This window comes from Typopeltis vanoorti, chromosome 8, assembly GCF_054136105.1.
Source record: "Typopeltis vanoorti isolate ZY-2024b chromosome 8, IOZ_Tvanoo_1.0, whole genome shotgun sequence".
Taxonomy (NCBI): Eukaryota; Metazoa; Arthropoda; class Arachnida; order Uropygi; family Thelyphonidae; genus Typopeltis; species Typopeltis vanoorti.
In genome coordinates this window covers 142,282,134-142,304,070 of record NC_143556.1, presented here as the reverse complement: position 1 = coordinate 142,304,070, position 21,937 = coordinate 142,282,134, and the positions used below count along the sequence as shown (strand labels likewise).

At 38.9% G+C, this 21,937-nt stretch overlaps 2 protein-coding genes across 6 annotated transcripts in view; one reads left to right on the top strand and one right to left on the bottom strand.

Moving 5' to 3' along the window:
• The window catches only part of LOC150104397 (NAD(P)H pyrophosphatase NUDT13, mitochondrial-like), a 581,172-nt gene that overhangs the window by 234,694 nt on the left and 324,541 nt on the right, over nucleotides 1–21,937 (bottom strand). The window lies entirely within an intron of this gene.
• Nucleotides 1–21,937, top strand: part of LOC150104398 (prolyl 4-hydroxylase subunit alpha-1-like) — a 356,969-nt gene that overhangs the window by 40,781 nt on the left and 294,251 nt on the right. Inside the window, exon 2 of the mRNA XM_090396472.1 lies at nucleotides 16,113–16,310. Within this exon, the coding sequence (XP_090252598.1) occupies nucleotides 16,129–16,310 (182 nt within the window). The 5' untranslated portion in view covers nucleotides 16,113–16,128. The remainder of the gene's footprint in view (nucleotides 1–16,112; nucleotides 16,311–21,937) is intronic.

Genomic DNA, 21,937 nt, shown 5'->3' with positions numbered 1-21,937 from the left:
CTTCAAGCACGCAAATCAGATGAAATTCAGAAAACAAAAACAGCAACTTATGACAAATAACAACGTTCAATTAGATTGGTTGACACAATAACCAATCACAGCCTCTAGGTGCTATTGTTTCAAAGCTCACCTTCTGAGCACTTTAAAACTACTAGAACGCTAAGAATTTGATCCGCTGCGCCATCTATACATCTTTTCAAAGGGCTCAAAGGTTATTTATTTTGAACGCACACCCGGGCTATTTACGTGAATGCGATGCAATGTTTACCCGTCGAAAAGTGTCCTCTGTGTGAAGCGTTAGTCTTTGTGTTTACTTTTAGGAATCACTCGAAGTCCAGAAACAATTAGGGTAGTCCTTAATGGAAATAAATGCAAAAATATATCATCGGAAGTATTGCTATTTGGTGGATGAGCACCGCACACCTGATAATATATATATTATTTATGTTGACCATACACGTGAAAGGTCACAAGACCTATAAGCATATTTCTTTAAGCACTACAGTGATTAAAAAAAAATGTAGCCTGTTGATATGTTTCTTAAAGAGCGGGAGGTTGTACTCAGTAGGAAAAACAGTATGGGGGAGATTGTTCCAAAGAATTAGTGGTGGATGGAATGAAAGCAGCTGATGAAAAATTAGTTCGGTGTGTTCGAAGCTGGACAATGTATGGGTGTTGACCAGTGGCTGCTCTGCTCTAGTTCTTCTACGGTTACAAGAAAGTGAAGGAATGGTAGCAACGAATTCAGAAGAGCAATACCTATAGAATTCTTAGAGCTATTGGGTGCTCCATCCCAAATGTGGGAACAATACTCCAAAGTTGGACAGATCTGAGACTTGTAGAGTCTCAGATCCCTCCACTGGTTAAGAGGAAGAGAAGAAATGTTTAGAATGGAAAAGAACACCAAGCTCATTAGAGGTTAAAGAGCTATGTAAGTAATATGTTCTTGTTGTCATCATGTAGAATTCCCCCAATTTTTCTCATCCATCCCTTAGGACCAGTTGAGCCCTCCAATGAGGGATTTTCAAGTATGTATTTTAGACTGTAGATCCGTATGTGTTCATGGGCTGGTTTGCCTGTTCTGAGGGACAAAAAAAAACAAGTTTCCAGGTGGAAAAAAACCTATACCTCCATATGAGACTAGCTAACACACCTTAGTCAAAAGAGATCAGATAAAGGTTTGTCACATCATGGAAGGAATCGAACCCAGGTCTTTCCAACCAAAGGGCTTTATCTATACCGACTAAGCGATGGAGGCTCGAGTAATATGTTTGTGCAGGATAAACTAGATGTGACACTCAATCCAAGAAGAGAAAGTTCTTGAAAGTGGAACATTATCAAAAATGAAGTGGGGTGAGGAAGGATTTTTCTTGAAGTTAATAAGAAGGCTTGAGTTTTTTTGGAATTAAAATTTACTAAGTAGTCCTCATCCACTTCAGGATGTTGAAATGTGTTCAAGTCACTGATAATGGAGGATTTTGAAGCATCTACCATTAGGATACTGGGTTAATTGACTGATGAAGAGTACTCTCATCAGAGAAGCTGTGAATAGGATTTGAAATCAGAGAAAGGAGGTCATTGTTGTAAAGGAGAAAAAACATGGGTGATAGCACAGAACCCTGAGGAGGCACTATTGTCAATGAGGAAATCTGGTGAGAAGAAGCTATCCACTATGACACACAATGAATGACCAGTGAAGAAACTGGCAATCTGATCACAGAGTGTAGAAGGGAGGCCATAAGATGGCAGTTTGTTCAGGAAGCCTAGATGCTAGACACAATCAAATGCTTGAGAAATATCGAAAACAATAACATGGTTTCTCTAAATCTTTAAAATGGCCTGAGTGAAGGTTAGCTGGGAGGTTGGCTGTAGAAAGAGAATGGCAGAATCCATACTGGTGATTGCTAATTAACTGATGAGTCTCCAGGTAATGATGAAGTTGGTTGTTGATAACCTTCTCCATAAATTTTGAACGTACTGAGGTGACATTATGGGATGATAGATGGCTGACTTTTATCTCCTTTTTTGGGTAAAGATTAAATGTAGACTTGTTCCATGCTGCTGAGTAGATACCAGTAGAATACGAAAGTTTTTATAGACGATAAAGGAAGGGTATCAATTCTCAATTCTGAAGCACAAGTCTTGAGTACAACAAGAAGAATACCATATGGACCAGGAGCCTTATTAGTATCAAGATTAATGAGGTTTTTTTCTCATGTCCTTTTGAGGAAAGTTCAAAAGAGGCATGAAGCAGGCAGTTTGTGGAAGTATGGGAGGTGATTTGCCTTGGTCATCCAGGCAGGAGTTGGATGTAAAAACTGATCCCAAGAAGTCTGCCTTTTCCTTGGGTAAGGTTACCATAGTGCCACCAGGATGCAAGAGAGGTGCCAACATGAAAGGACAAAAGTTATTCCCAACTGCCTTAGTAAGTGATGTAGTGGGTGAAAATACAGGCTGATCATCATCAAGGCTCTGAGAAATCTCCTAATAAGTGGTTTGATCTTCTACTAATGGAAGGGAATTTTTCTGTTCTACTAGTGTCTATGATTGCTAATCAAATGGGTAGGTGTGCATGCACTTATATGCAATCAGCTACAAGCTGCCATACATGGATCTTGCACTCAACATTTGCAACACCATTGATCTTCGAGAGACATCCTTGATCATAAATGCTGACCTTCTCAATGTAATTTTAGACATATCTAAAGAGTCTTTCCAATGATCATACAATAAATAAAAACCGATGCATCCTTGACCGAGAGGATGAATGAATGAATGATTGTGAAGTTTTTGGAGATGGTCTCAATTGGAGGTTGAATGGCAAATAAGAGTGGCTGACTTGCAGAGAGAGAGAGAGATGAGCTAAAAGAGCAGGGGGAATGGCTAGGGAATGAGATGAAAAGTGTGAAAGATGAGATGAATGAAAGAGACGAATGCAAGGCAAATCAGAATAGGAGTGAGAAAGAGTTATGGGAATGAAAGAAGAGGAGAGAACAGGAACAGTAGAAGAGAGGGAATGAGAGAGAGAGAGAGTTATGGGAATGGTAGAAGAGGAGAGATTAGGAACAGTAGAAGAGAGAGAGTTATGTGAATGATAGAAGAGGAGAGAATAGGAACAGTAGAAGAGAGGGAATGAGATTATGTGAATAACAGAAGAGAGAATAGGATAAGTGGAAGAGAGGGAATGAGAGTGAGAGATATGGGAATGATAGAAGAGGAGAGAATGGAAACAGTAGGAGAGAGGGAATGAGAAGAATGCAAGGGAGCACTGGAACCAGGGATAGAGTGATGTCAGGAAGGTAGGTAAGTAGGGTAACATAGAGAGGTGTTAGAGGAGAGAGGGAGGGATGCATGTGAGCAATCAAGGAACAAGGTGGTAAGAAGTGTAAACTATGGGGATTCAATGATCTGTGGTGTGCAAGATAGGATGCATGAGGAGTGTTTGCCGGAGGAATGATAGAAAGTGCAGCTATGGCAATTAAGAGGGGTGAAAGGGTGGATGAGATGATTGAGATGGTAGGAACGAATGACTTGAGAGGTGATATAAATTGGGCAGCAAGAGATATGAGATTCTTGCTTGAGGTAGTACGAAAGAAGACACAGAGAGGAAAGATAGCGTGTGTGTGTGTGTTGCCTATTTATAATAGTGAGGAGTTGAGCAGAAGAGCAATAATAATGAATAACATAATAGCTGGAATGTCAGAAGAGAGGATTTGAATATGTCGATACTTGGAGGGCGTTTGAGAACAGAAAGGAATTGTATGCGAGAGACCACTTGCATTTGAATGAGGAAGGATATAGGCATCTAGAGAGATTGCTGTTCTGAATGAGTCAGTGTGTCAATGCAGGGAAATTAGAATGCCCAGGGTGGATGGTAGCTGGGGTGGCCTCTTGTGGGAATGGGTACTTGGGAGAAGGGGGACGATATCGGGTAATGCTGAGCCGAGTGGAGTCTAGATGGGATAATGCAAGGTATAGAAACAGTGATGGTTTTATGCTTTATACTAATGCCAGAGTATAAGGAATAAAGGAGAGGAATAGGTGGGCTGATAGCATCAGCCTGGGCAAAGATTATTGGGATCACTGAAACGTGGTTGACTGAATAGGATATAATAACAGGAATAGAAGTAGCAGGGTACAGCATTTTTGGGCAGGATATGAAGGGAAAGTGTGGTGGTGGAGTACTGCTTATGATAAATGACAACTTATGTCCTCTAAGAGTGGAGGCTTCGGAAGGCAGTGACACTAATGATTTTGAAAGCATATGGTGAGAGGCAGAGTTGGGCAAGACAGGATATTTAGTGGGGGTGTTGCAAAATACCAAGGAGAACAGAAGGTGAGGACCAGGAGATTTTTAGACAGTTGAGTTTGGCAAGTGAGAATTATTTTGGATATTTTGAATTAATCCAATTACTTTGGATGTCTTCGAGCTTATGTGTTTTATATGACTGGTGAATTGTAGTTTTTTGTCGAGCATTACGCTGAGATAATTGACTTCACTCTGCCATGGGATCTTAACTCCTAGTAGATGTATGTCTTCCTTGGTCTGAAACTTCTTTGTAGTGAACAGTATGGCTGAACTCTTCTGTGGGTTTGCTTGGATCCTCCAGTCCATCAACCATTTCTCTCTAATGTGTGAATACTGCTTTGGAGTCTTTTGATGGCTAGTTTGGGGTTGAGAGATCTTGCTAATAATGCAATATCATCTGCATATAATGCAGTGATTGTTGAGTTTGGGTTTTGAGGGATATCAGCTATGTAGATAGAAAACAGCAGGGGAGGAAGGAGTGAGCCCTGCGGCACACCTGCCAGAACCTTGCATCTGGTTGACACAGTTTCATTTATTTTGACTTGCATGAATCTGTCTTTGAGGTATGAGTGAATTATTTTTACTAGATTAGTTGGTATATTGAATGCGATGAGCTTGTAGAAAAGACCTTGATGCCACACCTTATCAAAAGCCTTCGCAGAATCTATGAAGACTGCAGCTGTGTGGAGATGAATTCGACCAGTCTGTGAATCTGTTGCACGGTAGTGTGGTTTTTTTCTGAATCCGAACTGCTCATTAGGAATAATACCTAGTTTATCCGTTTCTGATTGGAACCTTGTAAGGATGACCTTTTCTGCAATCTTTCCAAGGCTGGACAGAAGACTGATAGGTCTGCAGCTTTTGGGGAGCTGGGTGTTCTTTCCAATCTTTTTGATTGGCATAATATCCGCCATCTTCCATGTTAAGGGAAAATACTTGAGTCTGAGGATGGCATTGATTATGTTGACTAGATGCACAATGGCTTTTCTGGGGAGTAGTTTGATTATTTTGTTTGTGATTCCGTCTGAACCTGGAGCCTTATTGTTGTTCAGGTGGGGTTATGATATTTATAACTTCTGCTGGAGAAGTGGGTGTGACAGGTTCTGGGTCATCCTTTTGTTGTGTTATGGCCTGCTTGACTTGGCAGTGAATCTTATAGATAAGATTGATGTTCAAATTTTCATAAGAGGGGTTACACTGAGTTTCCCAGCTGTCTACCAGAGCCTCTGCATTTTCCTTGTCAGTATGGGCTATTCCCTTCTTGGTCTGAATTGGGGATAAAAGTTGCCTTTTAGTGTGGAGGATTCTCAAGAACTTCCAAATGGAGTTGTCCTCTGGATTTAGCTTCGTTAGCTTGGATTCCCAATCTTGGTTGTGATGTTTTTTGGAGAGCTTCGCGAACTTGTCTATTTAGTTTATTCATATTTGATTTATCTCGTGAGGCTCTTGTGTTATTGTACTTCTTTCTGGCTTTGTTTTTCAATCTGATTAGATCCATGATTTCCTCGGGGATCCGACCACTAGAAGACTGTTGTGTTTGGGTTTGGGTGTCTGACTTTATTGGTTTTTTGATTTGACTGGTTAGGTTGTTTACAGAAAATTCTATCTCCTCTTTAGTGTGAATAACAGGGACTGGGCCAATGTGGTCATGGAGAATTTTGGAGAGCTTGTCCCAAGATATGAAAGAGTGCAGAGGGGAGAATTGCTCTTGTACAGAGTTTAAGCAGAACGGAGTTGTGGTCGAAAGAAAATCATTTAATGTTTTCAACTTATACTGGTATGTTTTTGATGATGACTATGTCAAGTACATCTGAGCTGTGATGGGTGGGCTCTATGGGTCCGGCTACAACAATAGAATTTTGTATTGAGTAATGATTTAGAGTTCTACTTTTGTCATTGATTGTGGAGCTATACCAGGCTGTATGTTTGGCATTAAAGTCACCAGCCATGATGGTGGAGTCTGTGATGCTGAGAGTGGTGTCCAAGTCAGATACCAGTAATGGAATGCTGGGTGGATTGCATACAGCATAGATTTTGATACTGCCAGCATTGTTGGTATAAACTTCAACAAATGTTATCTCTAGGTTCTTGGTTTGTGGATTTGTCAGAACATTGTGGCTTAGGTAGTTTTTAATGTATATGGCTGTACCTCTTCCACTGCTGGTGAGTCTGTCTGTTTTGTACATAATATAGTTCTGTAAGTTGGGGTTATTAGCTGTCCTGAGATGTGTTCCATTTACTAACATTATGTCAGGATTGTGTCTATGAGTGAACTCTTGCAATTCCAGAATTTTGTTTCTCAGTCCATTTGCATTCCATGCAGTGATCATGAGAGAGTTGTGCTGGAATTTTCTTTTATTCATTATTGAGGGCTGTCAAAATTGAGTCGGTACCTTGTAGGAATCTTTTCATGGAGGATGGCAAAGGATTTGTCAAGCTGAATTCTTGTAACATGGTAGCTAGTGAGGCAGTTAATATTGATGTTAGATTAGAGCTTATTTGTTCATGAGATGGAACAGCCTTAGCTCGTGCAGCCTCTGCATAAGTTTTGGTCATTGCTGCAGTTTGTTTTCTTTCCTGAGTTGTTGAGCTGGAGATTTGGACTAGGTTGGGGCCTGCACAGCTGCCTTGAGCATCGCTGTAGTGTGTTGGAAGGGTAGTTTTTGCTGACCCGTGGTTCTTTGGGTGTGTAATGCATCCCTTGCAGTTGGCAGGGTTGGCTTTGTGCACATGATGGTCTGGTGGCCCTCGCCGCATTTTAAACACCTGAAATTTGCCTTGCAAAGATTTTGGGCATGGCCAAACCTTTGGCACCTATGGCACTGCCCAGCTGATGACTTTTTCCTTAGTGGCTCAGTAGAAATTCTGAGGCCACAGATAGGCGGTCAGTTCATATATCTTTTTCTGTGCCTTGTCAATTTCTACAAGCACCAGTGGCATTGGCTGTTTATCTGACCTGAGCTGCTCACTTTTACTGGGGGGTCAGGCCCCGACTCATAAGGTCAGCAGTGATTTCTTCAGAGGTGACACCTTCGGTTATCCCGCAAAGTACTACCTTGAGATTTATTTCATTGGGTAAAGCATATGTGTGATAAGGAAGACTTGTTATCCATTAGTTTTGTCATTTGTCTGTAGTCAGTGACTGAGGCTATCTGGATTTTGACTCCATCCTGATTTTTACACTGATTTTTACCCGGAAATATGAGAATTTAAGTTCCTGTAGATACTAATGTTGAATTAATGTAGAGATTATACATCAGTAGTAAAAAGGTGTCCCATCTTATTATTAAAATTCTCTGGATTAGAGATATATGTGGACCGTTTTTCCACTTTGTTTGAAATTTGATTAAACTTGCCAAGAAATTATGCTTTTGTTTTTATCCTTTTTCCAAGTGTAAGCAGACAACGTTTGTGTGTGAAATACATTCAAGACTAGGCTACTCATCAGTGAGAGCCAGATCCAAAAGAGATACCAAAATTGAATTAATGAAGAGAGATGTGGAAAGTTTATAGATGTTCAAAATATATGATCTTTACATTACTTCTACCATAGTATCTCTTCTGGGTCTGGCTCCCACTGATAAGATCTCAAAGATCAAAGTCGGTCTACGTAGTGGTCCATCCCATAATGCACAGCATTATACATGCCCAAAAGGGTGCATGGCTTTGTATTATGGGATACAAAGGTAATTAATGTGAAGTTATTTAGTCTGTATATACAAGTAACTTAGTCATGAATATTTCACACAGAAACTCTGTTTGCTTGCACTTGGATAAAGGATAAAATAAGCATATAATTTCTTGACAAGTTTAATCTGATTTGCAACCAACTTTCCACATCTATTGCTAATCCAGAGAATTTTAATAATAAGGCAATGCACCTTTTTACAACCTGTATTAGGGGAATATTATCATCTTTACATTAATTCAACCTTAGTTTCTCTTCTGGGTCTGGCTGCTACTGATGACATTTAATAATGTTCATGTTTGCACTTGCTTACTTCCTGGGGAGTAGAGCAGCTATGCTCAGTGACAGGCTTTTGCCTGTCCCTGAGTGCAGCCACTGCTAAGTTTTTCTGTCATGGAGTGATTCAGGTCAGGTATGATGAATTCAGTAATGATCCTTTAGAATAACTCAGCGAGATTTAGAATGATCTTGTAGATCAGTCAGTTATTATTATGTGATACCTCCAGGGAGTCCAAAGACTCATCGAGTGAGGGCACTTACCCTACAACTCTGTCTCCACCATTACAACTACACCAATACCATCTACCACCCGCCACTAGCATTTCCACAGACAATCACAAACATCCATGCCCACAGCAGGATTCGCACCTGCAGCCTTTTGGCTGGAGAGTGGATACACTAACCACTCGGCCAACCAGAGAGGTACACCCATGTTTCAACAGTAGCTCAATAAAGGTGGAAACTGGGCTGAGTAGTGGCCCTTCCTGTAATGCATAGCATTATACACATCTGAAAATGTGTGTGCATGCTTTGCATTATAGGATACAAAGGCAATTAATGTGAAGTCATTTAACTTCTATATACAAGTAACCTAGTTGTGAATGTATTTCACACTCAAACTTTGCTTACACTTGGATGAAGGATAAAATGAGAATATAATTTGGCAAGTTTAATCCAATTTTCAACTAAGAGAAAAAAAAACTTCCCACATCTGTAGAAGGAACACAATACAGAAACTGACCATCTGTGAGAGAAAGAAATTGACTAAACTGAACTGCTGTCTTCTGAACCATCATCGAGAATAATTTTTAGAGAGGTTTTAAGTGCACCACACCAAATGTGAGAACAATATTCTAAGGCTGGACTGATTTGAGACTTGTACAGTATAAGTAACTGGACAGATATAAAGTAGCATCTTGAGCAAAAAAGAATGTCAGGTTTTTCCAGTTTGGATTTCGTTGATTGGAAAGAGAAGGCTGGATAGACCTCAATAAAGGATATAAGATGGATAACGAGACCAGAATAGACCAATATGGTCTGCATCTGTAATTAGCATTATGATGATGATGAGAATGCTACAGAAGTGATGTGGTTATCCTAGTAAAGGTTAGAAGCACGAGTAAGTCTGAGAAAAAATATCTGACCTTGAATATTGTCGAGCATTATCAAAGGTAAAGAGAAGCATTGAGTTTCATATGGTATTCTGTTGATTGCCTTTGCCAAATTCAGCAGAATCACTGCATAGCTATTTCCTTTATCCAACTCACTTGTCACTTATTAAAAAAAAAAGGTGAGTAAATTTACTAACGTAAGACCCACCTTTCACAAAACTATGTTGTCCCCCATAGAGCATCATATTCCAGTCCACCCATTCCTAAATTCTGCCTTTTTACCAACTTCTCCAATAATTTAAACACCACTTCTAATATACTGATTGTTCCTACATCTTCTGGGTCTGAAGTGAACTGAAATAGCAAATTACTTTTGCTATTTCAGTTCTGGAGCTGCCTTTATGCAATGGAACTATTTTATCCTCTTTTCACTCCTTTGGCACCATCCCAGAGCTGATACTTAAGAGCTTGGTCAGAAGAGCTGCCAATTTCCATGCACATTCTCCTAATACTTGAGACTGATATCCCATGGCAGTTTTTGCATTAAGTTTTGGCAATATTCTAAGCACCTCCAATTCACATCCACCTGAGACTTCAATATCTCCACCTGGATAGTACATTATTGTAAAATAATTGCTTAATAAGTTAACTATTTTGTCTGCTTCTCTTATCTCCATTCCATCAGCACTCATGAAAGTTATCTTTCCATAGGCATCTTTCTTTTCAATATTAAAAAAAAACCTCTTTGGGATTTTTCTTCAGTCTTCTCAGCTAGCTTCCTCTCATAATCTGGTTTTGCCTTCCTTACCATACTGGTCACCTTTCTTGTCTGTGCTTCTACGTACTGCTCTTAAGGTTGCTAATCACCTATCTCTTTATGTATTCTCCACGACTTTTTCTTTCTCCGCAACCCCTATTCAATTATGCTATTCTTTCATCTAACTCTTCAATATGCTGGAAACTACTAATATCTTTCCATTCCAGATTCTTAAACCATGACATTGCTCCAAGTTAGCTCCTCAGTTAGTCAAAATCAGCTTTTTTGTAATTCCTCACATACCCTTTCTTAACTGAAAATTTCACATCTGACAATTGCCCACGTTGGAAAGCCACATTGCCTCTTACTGTCAATCAATTGTTAGCTACCTTGGTTACTGCCAAGTTCTCTGATGCAATCAACCAAGGATGGCTACCATTTAAGCAGGAGATAAGTTTCTCCATTTGAAAAAAATTCAGAAGGCAAGGATATGATGTCATATATTTTTTAGGGTTTTCTTTTTGTGAATCTAACTCATAAAGGACTGTAAAACTACAGTATATTACACTGTGGGTGGGCTAAGTGCTAGATATTCTAGGAATCATTCTTTATAGACCAAGCACTGTACCTTTATCAAGCCCCTAATAAGAAGATTTGGTGGTCTTACCACTAGTAATAAAAATTATCCACCACTTAAGGATGTTCAAAAAAAAAAAATGCATACGAATGCTGTTCAAAATGTGTTGGTTTGTTGGACAGATGGATGGAAAGTGTGCTACCCACTTTGCAGAACAGCCCAGCCGAGTAATCTTGAATGAGGAGAGAAAGAGAGAGAGATCAAGGGGTGATGGTGGACAAAGACTTTAAATTTTTAGGACCACACTCCTAGAATTGTGAACACAACATAAATGATGACAACAATGACTAGAATGCTGACATGTAAGAGGTTATGGTTCCAGTGTATAAGATGCTGATTGGGCCACATATGGATTACCATGTATATATTTTGGAAAAGATCCAGAGCAGAGTGAATAACATGAGGGTTTTTGTCTCTTCAGGTATGAAGACATACTAAGGAATGCATTGAAGAACTGTAGATAAGAAGAAGAGGCATATGACAGAAACATTCAAGTAGGTGAAGGATTTGTATCCGATTAATGCTAATTATTCTGATACAAATCCTTAATCTGAAGAGAATTTTTCAAAGAACGGAGGAAGAAATTAGTAAAACTCACTTCCTGTGAGTTTTTTTTTTTTTTTTGTATGTATGTGTGTGAATGTTGCAAGTAGCCAGAAGCTTTGCACTGCCAGAGGATGTCACAACTGTGGAAACAGTGCATGAGCTCAAAGCACTATTTTGACAGCGAGGACCTCCCACAATCTTTGACACCATGGAGAATTGATGATGATGATTATATTTTCAGTTGAAAGCTATTTTATACTTACAGTAGTGAGATTTTATAACTTTAGGAGAATTTACTTAATATTAGAGTGTAATATTAGAAAGTTAGTGAGTATGAAGAGTGTTCAGCTGAATTAGCTATTCCTTTGACCAGGTTATATAATTTGAGCATCAGCACAGGGAAGATTCACATGGGTATAAAGAACAAATGTTAATCCCATTGCAGTAGGGTATTGCAAAAACTGATGTATCCAACTATCGACCAATCAGTATCTCAGGAGTGGTGGTGAAGAGTTTAGAAAAGTTGGTTAGGGCTTGCATTTGGAAATGGGCTGATGGATAATCTCTAGTGAACAGCAGGGGTTTCACTAAGGGAAGGTCAAGTTTCAGCAACTTGTTCACATTCTATAATAATGTTACCATTGTGTTAAACAAGAAGTATGGATACACCACAATTTTGACAGAATACAGAATGGAAGACTGTTGCATAAATTGGAGAATATGGGATTGGATTTTAAAATATTAGCTTGGATAAGATAGTTGACTAACAGATATCAAAAAGTGGTACGTGGGGAATGTGAATCTGCAAGATTTAAAGTATCCAGTGGTGTACTACAAGGATCGGTGCTTGGTCCACTGTAATTCAAGCTGTACATTAATGACACTGGGAGGGATTTGACAGGCAATATCCAGCTATTTGCTGATGATGCAAAGGTACGGTAATCAGGAATGCAGAATGATTTGAATAGGCTGGGATTGTGGGCATGGGAAAATGGATGCCAATTCAATGTTAATAAATGTAAAGTCATGCACTTTGGCATGATTAGATATCCAATGTTGTATTATATTGGTGGGATTATGCTAGAAGAAACTGATCAGGCTAGGGATCTTGGGGGTGTTAGTAGATAGGAAGTTGAAGTTCAGAGGTCATGTAGCAAAAATTGCTAATACAACTCAAAAGTTATTGTAATGCTGAAACAAACTTTGACATACAAAGATAAGTGTTGAAGGTTTTTTTCACTTGATTATACTATAAATTAAAGATAACAAGAAATTATATTCTTGGTTTACTCCTTTATACAAGTGTAAGCAAACAAAGTTTGTGCATCAAGTAACTTTATGACTGGGCTACTTGTATGTAGAGAATAATGACTTCACATCGCTTGCCTTAGTCCCATAATGCAAAGCACATATCGTTACGACATGTATATTACTATGCATTATGGGGAGGGTCGCTACCCAGACTGGTTTTGACCTTTATTAAGGTCTCATCAGTGGGAGCCAGACCCAGAAGTGATACCAAGGTTGAAGTGATGCAGAAGTCTTATTTCCATATGACATCTTGGTCTGGCACCCACTGATGAGACCTCAATAAAGGTCAAAACCAGTCTGGGTACCCTTCCCATAATGCATAGCATTATAAATGTCTGTAAGGATATGTGCTCTGCATCATGGGATACTAAGGCAAGTGATGAGAAGTCATTAGCCTCTATATACAAGTAGTCCAGTTGTGAAGTTACTTCATTCACATTTGTTTGCTTACACTTGGATAAAAGATTAAACCAAGAATCTAATTTCTTGGCATCTTTAATTTAATGTAAAGAGAAGGATGTCATTTTGCCTGTTTAGAACGTTTTGGCAAGCAGTTACTTGGACTATTGTGCACATGTTGGTCTCCTAGTTTCTGTTGTGATACTGCTATAGTGGAGAGAGAGTGCAAAGGAGACTTAAAAATGATATCAGAATTGTGTAACACTTATTATGAAGACAGATTGAGAATTTGTAGATGGCAGACACTAGCAAACAGGAGAAAGAAGGTTGCTATTATATGCCAATCTGAATATCTGAAGTTGTGGTGAAGGTACAAGAAAGACTGGTGAGAACTAGGATACAGAAATGGACTGATAACAGTAGTATTCTCTGTCATTGTCAGCAAGGGTTTCTTAAAGGAAGATCATGTTTAACTAACCTACTTATGTACTATAACAAGATATACAAATGTCTTGGACAGGGAGATGCATATACAGTGGTATACTTACACTTTGCAAAAGCTTTTGATAGACTGCCACACGACAAGCTGTTAAATAAATTGAATGGGATTGGATAATTGAGTTGAATTGGTGACTAACTCTCTGGTCCCAAAATGTGTTCAATTTTGGGACCATATTTTGTTCCATTTGTATATTAATAATATTGGGATGGGTTTAACTAGTTATCTATATGCAGTTGTTGGCAGATGATGCAAAATTTGGGAGAGCAATGCAGCATAAAGCAGATGTTTTGGCCTTACAGGAGGACTTGAAGTAAGTGGAACTATCAGTCAACTCTCATGTTGCACAGCGTAAAGTTTGAAATTTGGTAAGACAATCGGATAAAAAATATATACTTTTTGGGGAAACTTTAAAGAAGGTAGAGGAGATGAGTGATCTGGGATTGATGGTGGACAAGGACCTGAAATTCAGGCCACATTGAACTAGTTGTGAAGCCATCACATTGGATAATGGCAATAATGGGTAGCACCCTGACATGCAGAAATAAAGAAGTCATGATGGCATTGTATAAGGTCATGATCAGGCTTCATATGGATTATGTGCATGGATTTGGTCAAGGGTTTTCATGTTGACAAGGATATGTTGGAAAGGGTCCAGGGAAGATTCACAAAGGTGATCAGTGGTATTTGGAATGTGGAGTACGAGGACAGATTGAGAAAATGTAAACTGCAAAGCATTGTGAATAGGAAGAGGAGCAGGGGATATTACTGAGACATATAAGTTAATCAGGGGTTGATAACAGGTTGACATGGAAGAGATTTTTCATAGAATGGGAAAAGGTGGTAGAACAAGAGATACTCCTGGAAACTGTATAACAGAGGAATGAGGAGTAGATTCTTTACATGGAGTGGTTGGCGAGTGGAATGCATTGCCCGAGTGTGCTGCAAATGTGGAATTGAATCAATTTAAGCTAAGGCATGGTTAGATGAGCTTTGTGTGCTATAATGTGTACCTCCTGCAATGAGTCCCTGACTCCATGGAGGTCAGATGTAAATAATAAGATTTGGAATTACAAACTTCTGAAAGGATCCTTTCTTTTAAGCTTACACGGTGATCCGAATGCATTTTTGAAAATTATGGAGACAACTACCGTGTTTGAATAAAAACTTTAGTTTAATATAACTAACTTCACAGTCTACCGAAAACCGACATTTTATTAAAATACTCCATAATTTTATTAATTATGGAGTATTTTATTCTATTAATAAAATACTCCATAAAACAACAACAAAAACGAATCTAGATTACAGTAAAACCATAGCCATCCCATACATTAAAGGGTTATTGGAAAAAATCAACAGAATGTTACAACATTATAACCTCAATGCCACCTTTAAACCACCCACTAAAACTTAAAACCATATTCAACTCCTCTAAGAATCCTCTCCTCCCATTAGCACATCCTGGAGTCTATTGCATCTGCTGCACCTGTAACTTACCGTACACTGGTGAAAGAGGACGGACAATCCCTATACGCAAGAAAGAACACATTAGACACATTAAATATAACCATTATGGTGAAGCAGGCCTCTCAGACCACGCACTCAACACCTTGCACCAAATCAACCTGGAAAAGCACCTGCTCTTTACGCTGCACAAAAACCTGGTACGAAAGGAAATTTAAGGAAGCCTGCGAAATCCTGATAAACCACCCAAATATCAACAACAAAGATGGCATGAAAATTCCAAGGATCTGGATGGCACACATTCAGCCTATCTAATATATAAGATCCAGCATAAGTCAGGACTCCAGCCAATCTTCAGCTAGTATTAGAAACATTCCATACCAACTGGCTGGAATGTACATGATGTTAATATATGTATATAAATAGATACTTGTTGTTGTACCCAATGTATTTCTACAACCAACGGATAACACTAATAATAGGACTCTAGCGTTGATGTATAATTTTTTTTTCCACCACCAGAGGTCAGGCCAACAATTATTGTAGCAGTTGGTCAGTGTCTTTAACAAACCTTTTGATTGTAGTGTAGCTTGTTTTCTGTGTATAGTTGTATGCTCCAGAAGATGACCTTGACATAAAGTTTGAAACGTCGAATGTAGATTTTAGTTATATTAAACTAAAGTTTTTATTCAAACATGGTAGTTGTCTCCATAATTTTCAAAAATGCATTCTGAAAGGATCATACAGGATTTCATTTGATGGAATTTTTCATTTTATGGAGGGTGGGGAATGGGCGAGAAGGAATCCTTGGAAGCTGAGAATGAATGCTGACAAGGGAGGAGGAGGAAGGGGGGTGAGATCTAGATTTTTCTCTCATGGAGTGGTGTGTGATTGGAATGGACTGCCATTGGATGTTGTGTGTTGTAAGCAGTGTGAATGAATTCAAGAACAAGCATGACAGCTGGTGTGTGTGTGTGTAGTATACGACCTCTCTCAATGATTTCCTGACTACCTGGAGGTCTCTCTCTTAAAAATAATAATGTATTTTGATTTTTTTATTCAGCAAAATATATTATTAAATATTTTATTTTAAAAATTTTCATTTTAGATCTGGCAACTAAAATATGAAAATCTGTATCCTTCATACCATCTTCGTAGTTAACATTCTTTCCTTAGTTACAATTCATGGAGAACTCTTTACAGCAGTAGTAGACTTAGAGACACTGCTTTATACAGAAGGAGAAGTTGTGAAAACACTTGAAAGATATTTACAAATTGAAGAACAACGGCTGGAGCAAATACGAAAGTAAGTTAGCTTCTCAGTTATAATTTGAATTTATAGTTGATAATTACAATATCATTTAGGCAGAAAAAATTTTTTGGAATTTTTTTTTTTACTATCACACACACACAAGGCTAGAAAGCTTACACAAATACATGCCATATGTGTGTGTGTGTGGGTGGGTGAGTGTTGGGATAAAGAGCTGCAGGTGTTATTTGGGAAACATACTTCATTGGGAAGCCTGCTCCACAAAACCAAAGGTGGAGAGAGAGAAAGAAAGATTAATGGGGGTAGCAGGTTCAGGGTAGTGAACACTTTGCATGTAAAAGAATGATGGACAGCTTTCAAGCTTGAGTTATTTGAGGTTTATCAGAAATGGAGGACATAACGGATGCCAGTTCTGCTTAATAGTTCCCATCAATATGATGAGAACTATTCAGCAGGTACTATGAGACAGTAGTTGAGTCTGTAAGACAGGGGGTCAATGATCAACTGACCTGTCCTCTTCTGAATAGCATCAAGAAATTTTAGAGGTTTTAGGTGCACTGAGTAAATAACTGGATACATGAAAAGTAATATCATTCATGAGCAAAAAGAGATAGCAAGTTTTTTTGGAAGCCAAGGATGCTATAGAAGTGATGTAATTATGCCAAGAGAGGCCAGAAGTAAGAATCAATCCATGGAGTGGATTGATTCTTACTTCTGGCCTCTCTTTACTATATCGAAAGATATAGTCTTGACTGTTCAGTTCAACATTATCAGAAATAAGAGGGGAAAGTACTAAGATCTTATTTTCCAAAGACAATACTGTGAATTACAATCACTGCAGATGACTAGGGAGTAAATACCCCAGTGAAGGACAGTGTTTACTGTACTTTACTGTACATGATCTTGAAGCTTGAAATGTTGGTACACTGCATGGGTTTATCGTGCAAGTTGAATGAGGGGGAAAGTGCTATTGTCAGGAAAACTGTAGAAGAGGTTCAAGGTCAGTGAGAGAATATCATTTATGTAGATGAGGAAGAGGCTGGATAAAATAACCATGCCTTGAATAACACCTGCATTAGACAGAAAATTTGAAAAGAGAACACTGTCTACCATTATGCACAGTGAAACACTAGAAAAATCTGTCAATCCAAACCACAGAGATCATAATTTGCTTTTAAGTCCTTGATGCCAAGCACTACAAAATGTCTTGGAAATGTCAAGGGCAAGCACAAGTTCCTCCAAACTTTTCCAAAGAATGTGTTTAGAAGTGGGCAACATAGATGAAATCATTGTGGATCTTCTTTGGCAAGATCTATATTGGTAGTAACTGATCAGCATTCTTCAGGTATCAAAGTTGACTGTTCCATTATTACCAATATAGATGCTACAGAGAGGTAAGACCAAAATGTCAATAGTTTGGTAGCAGACATATAGCTTTCTTTTCTCTTTTTTTTGAATTAAGAAATTATATTTTAAGTATAAACAAACAAAGTTTGTGTGTGAATTATTTTCACAACTAAACTACTTGTATATATCTTAATTATGTGTGTGACTATGGCAATTAAGTGGGATGAAACGATTGTGATGGTGGGCATGAATGACTTGAGAGGCAGTGTAAATCAAGTGGAGAGAGATCTGAGATACATGCTTGAGGTTGTACAAAAGAAAATGCAGAGAGGAAAGATAGCGTGTGTGTGTTATCTAGATATGATAATGAGGAGCTTAGCAGAAGGGCAGTAATAATGAACAGCAAAATAGCCAGAATGTGTCAGAAGAGAGGACTGGAATATGTGAATGCTTGGAGGGGATGTGAGGACAGAAAGGAATTGTATGCAAGAGACCGCTTGCATCTGAATGAGGACGGATGTAGACATATGGAGAGATTGCTGTTTTCTGAATGAAGCAGTGTGTCAATAGAAGGAAATTAGAGTTCCCAGGGTGGATGGTAGCAAGGGGTGGCTTCTTGGGAATGGGTGCTTGGGGGAAAGGGGACAACATCAGGTAACGCTGAGTCCAGTGGGGATAACTATAAGCATAGATAAGTATAGAAAAAGTGACATTTTTATGCTTTATACTAATGCCAGGAGTATCCGGAATAAAGGAAAAAAATTGGTGGCACTGATAGCATCAGCCTGGCCAAAGATTATTGAGATCACTGAGACATGGTTCACAGAAGATAATATAATAACAAGAATAAAAGTAGCAGGGTACAGCATTTTTGGGCAGGATAGGAGGAGAAAACACAGTGGTGGAGTACTGCTTATGATAATTGCTAGCTTACGTCCTTTAAGAGTGAATGCTTTGGAAGGCAGTGACACTAATGGTTTTGAAAGCATATGATGTGAGGTAGACATGAGCAAAACAGGATATTTAGTGGGGTGTTGGTACATGCCAAGAAGTAGAGAGGGTGGGGAGCAGAAGATGTTTAGGTAGTTGAGCTTGGTAAGTGCAAGAAGAATGATTGTTATGGGAGATTTTAACTACAGCAGTATAAGCTGGGAAGAGGAAAATGCATGTAGTAATAAGGAAAGGGAATATCAAACAGGAACTGCAGGTGAAAAAGAGATTATGAAAGAGATATAAGGAGAGGAGTGGAGAGCAGATACATAAAGAATATAAGACTCGGGTCAGGAGAGTGACTAATATGGTGAGGAAGTCAAAACTGGAATATGAAAAGAGATTGGCACTAAGATCAAAAGAAAATCCTAGGGATTTTTTAGCTATGTGGCCAGTAAGAGGAGAAATGATTGTGGAAGAATGGCATTCTGGGATAAAAATGGGAATAGACTGAAGCAGAGAACATAGTGGAGTTGTTCAATGAGCACTTCATTGGAGTATTTCATCTTGGAGAAGGTTTTAATACTAGAGTGGTAGGGCAGGTTCGAGGTTTAGAGGAGAGTGTGTTCCATATACTGAGTACTCTGGATGTCAGTAAAGCAGTGGGACTGGATGGTATTTCACCACGGGTTTTCAGAGAATCCACTAAAGAACAGACGGCTCCTTTGACCTGGCTTTTCAATGAAAGTCTGGCTATGGGAAAGGTACCCAAGGAATGGAAAGAATGTAAGATAGTGGCATTGCATAGGGTGGTAACAGACCAGAAGTGTCTAATTATAGGCTAGTTTGTGTGTCATCAGTAGTTGTTAAGGAGAAATTAGTGAGGGACTATATACAGCATTGGGTAGATGAGGGTAATGTTATCTGTGAGAATCAACATGGATTTGTTAAGGGATGCTCTTGCTTTAGTAATATGATTGCCTTTTATAATAAAGTGACAAGAGAAGTTGATGAGGGAAAGGCATGTTCTGTCATTTCTTTGGATTTTACAAAGACATTTGGCAGGGCACTACATGATAAACTGATACTTAAGTTGCATCACATGGGTTTAGATGTCGAGTTAGTAAACTGGATTCAGGATTGCTGTCTGATAGGTATCAGAGAGTTGTGTATGGTGGGGTAATATCAAGGAAGCAGATGCTTACAAGTGGGATTCCATAGGGCTCAGTACTGGGACCTGTATTGTTTAACCTTTATATCAATGACATTGTCAATGAATTGCAAGGAGATATTCAGTTATTTCTAGATAATGGTGAAGCTGGGAAGGATTATTAGTAATCGTACGGATGTGGCGGCCCTGCAAGAGGATTTCAATAAAGACAGATGGGCAATTAATGAATGGGGTGTCGTTTTAATGCAGCAAAATATAAAGTCTTGAAGTTTGGGATACATCGATGAGAGGCTGCATACTTGGAGGAGCTGAACTTGAGAAAATAGAGGAAACAAGAGATCTGTGGGTGATGATCGATAGAAAACTGAAATTTAAGGAACATGTTACAAAGGTGGTGAAGGTAACCCAGAGGATTGCTGCAATACTGGGAACGACGCTGACCTGCAGAGATAAAAGAGTTATCATTCTGTTGTATAAGACCCTGATCAGACCACACTTATACTATTGTTCTCAAATTTGGTCCCTAGGATTTGAAGGGGATAAATTAACTGTGGAGAAGGTGCAGAGGTGGATAACAAAGATGGTTTCAGGGTTTTCATGGTTTGGTGGATAGAAGAAGGAGAAGTGATATGATCGAGACTTTTAAACTGTTGAGAGGCAGTTACAGGATGGACAATGGGGAGTTCTTTCTCTGGGTGGAGCAGCGGGAAGGAGCGATGACAAGATGTCATTCCTGGAAAGTACGAAAGGAAGCTGTGAGCAAGAAGGTGAGGATTGTTTTTGCGTGGAGGGTGGTGGAACCGTGGAATGCACTGCCTGATAGAGTGGTGAGAGCAAGAACAGTCAATGAGTTCAAGGAGTGGTATGATAGACTTTGTATTTCCTAGGAAGGACCTCCCACAATGAGTCTCTTGACTCCATGGAGGCCTGAATAATAATAATAATAATAATAATAATTATTATTATTATTATTATTACAAACTTGGAGGCAGCTGGGAGTAATACCATGACATAAGAAGCTAAAGAGGCAAAAATGTCAACAGTACATGGAAAGTGGTCTGGAATTGTTTGAGAGGAGCATTATCAGACTGCATAACCAAAGGCAGGAAGATAAGATACTTGCCCCTGTTTTAGAAGAGAAGCAAGTATTAGGAGAATTGGAAGTGAAAGAAACAGATGTGTATCAGATGTTGGTTGGGTTAGATGTGATTAAGGCTTTGGGATTGGATGACATATCACCACATATGCTTAAGGAATGTGCACCACAGTTGGTTATGCCCTTGACCTAGTTATTTAATTAAAGTCTTGCAGTGATAAGGGGAATATACTGCCAGATATAGTTGAGTGCCCTGACAGTGAATAAGTTAAAGAAGTATGATAGGTATTGTGTGTATGAAGGTTGGTGTGGGTCTCTGGCAATGAGTCTTTTTTTTGGGGGGGGGGATGACTGACAGAGATAGATATATATATATATATCACAGTAGTATATAGTAGAGGGAAATCAAGGAGAATGAGGGAGAATTAGCTGGCTGGTTAGCCGAGTTATTAGCATATCCACTCTCCAGCCAAAAAAAAGGTTGCAGGTTCGAATCCCACTGTGGTCATGGATGTTTGTGATTGTGTGTGGAAATACCAATGGTGGTGATGGGCAGTAGATGGTGTTGGTGCAGTTGCGGTGAGCTGTTGTAGTTGTTTGAGTGGTGGAGATACAGTTGTATAGGAGATGCCCTCCCTCGATGAGTATTTGGACTCCATGGAGGTGTCACATTATAAAAATAATGAGGGTAACTAGTGCCTCAAGTTTCTGTACTAGGACCACTAATATTTAATCTATATATTAATGATATAGAGCAGTGGTTCTTAACCGGCGTTCTCCAGAACACTGGTGTTCTGCGAACTCGTTACAAGTGTTCTGCCGGTGAAAGATGTCACATGACACAGTTCTGAGTATAACTGGCTACTCTGAATAAAAATGTCCAGGGAATTATTTCCATTATAACAGAACAATTAACAATATTGGAAGAAAAGATTTCAAGTTACTTTCAAGTTAGATTTCAAGTTATTTCAAGAATTGTTGTTCTTCTTGTTACTTACAAGAACAACAACAATTTGTTACCTTGTCAACGGATCGTACTCTAAAAATGAAATTCTCTGAAATAACTCTTGAGGAATTTTGGATTTTTGTCCAAGCCGAATAACCCAGCTCTCTCCACGA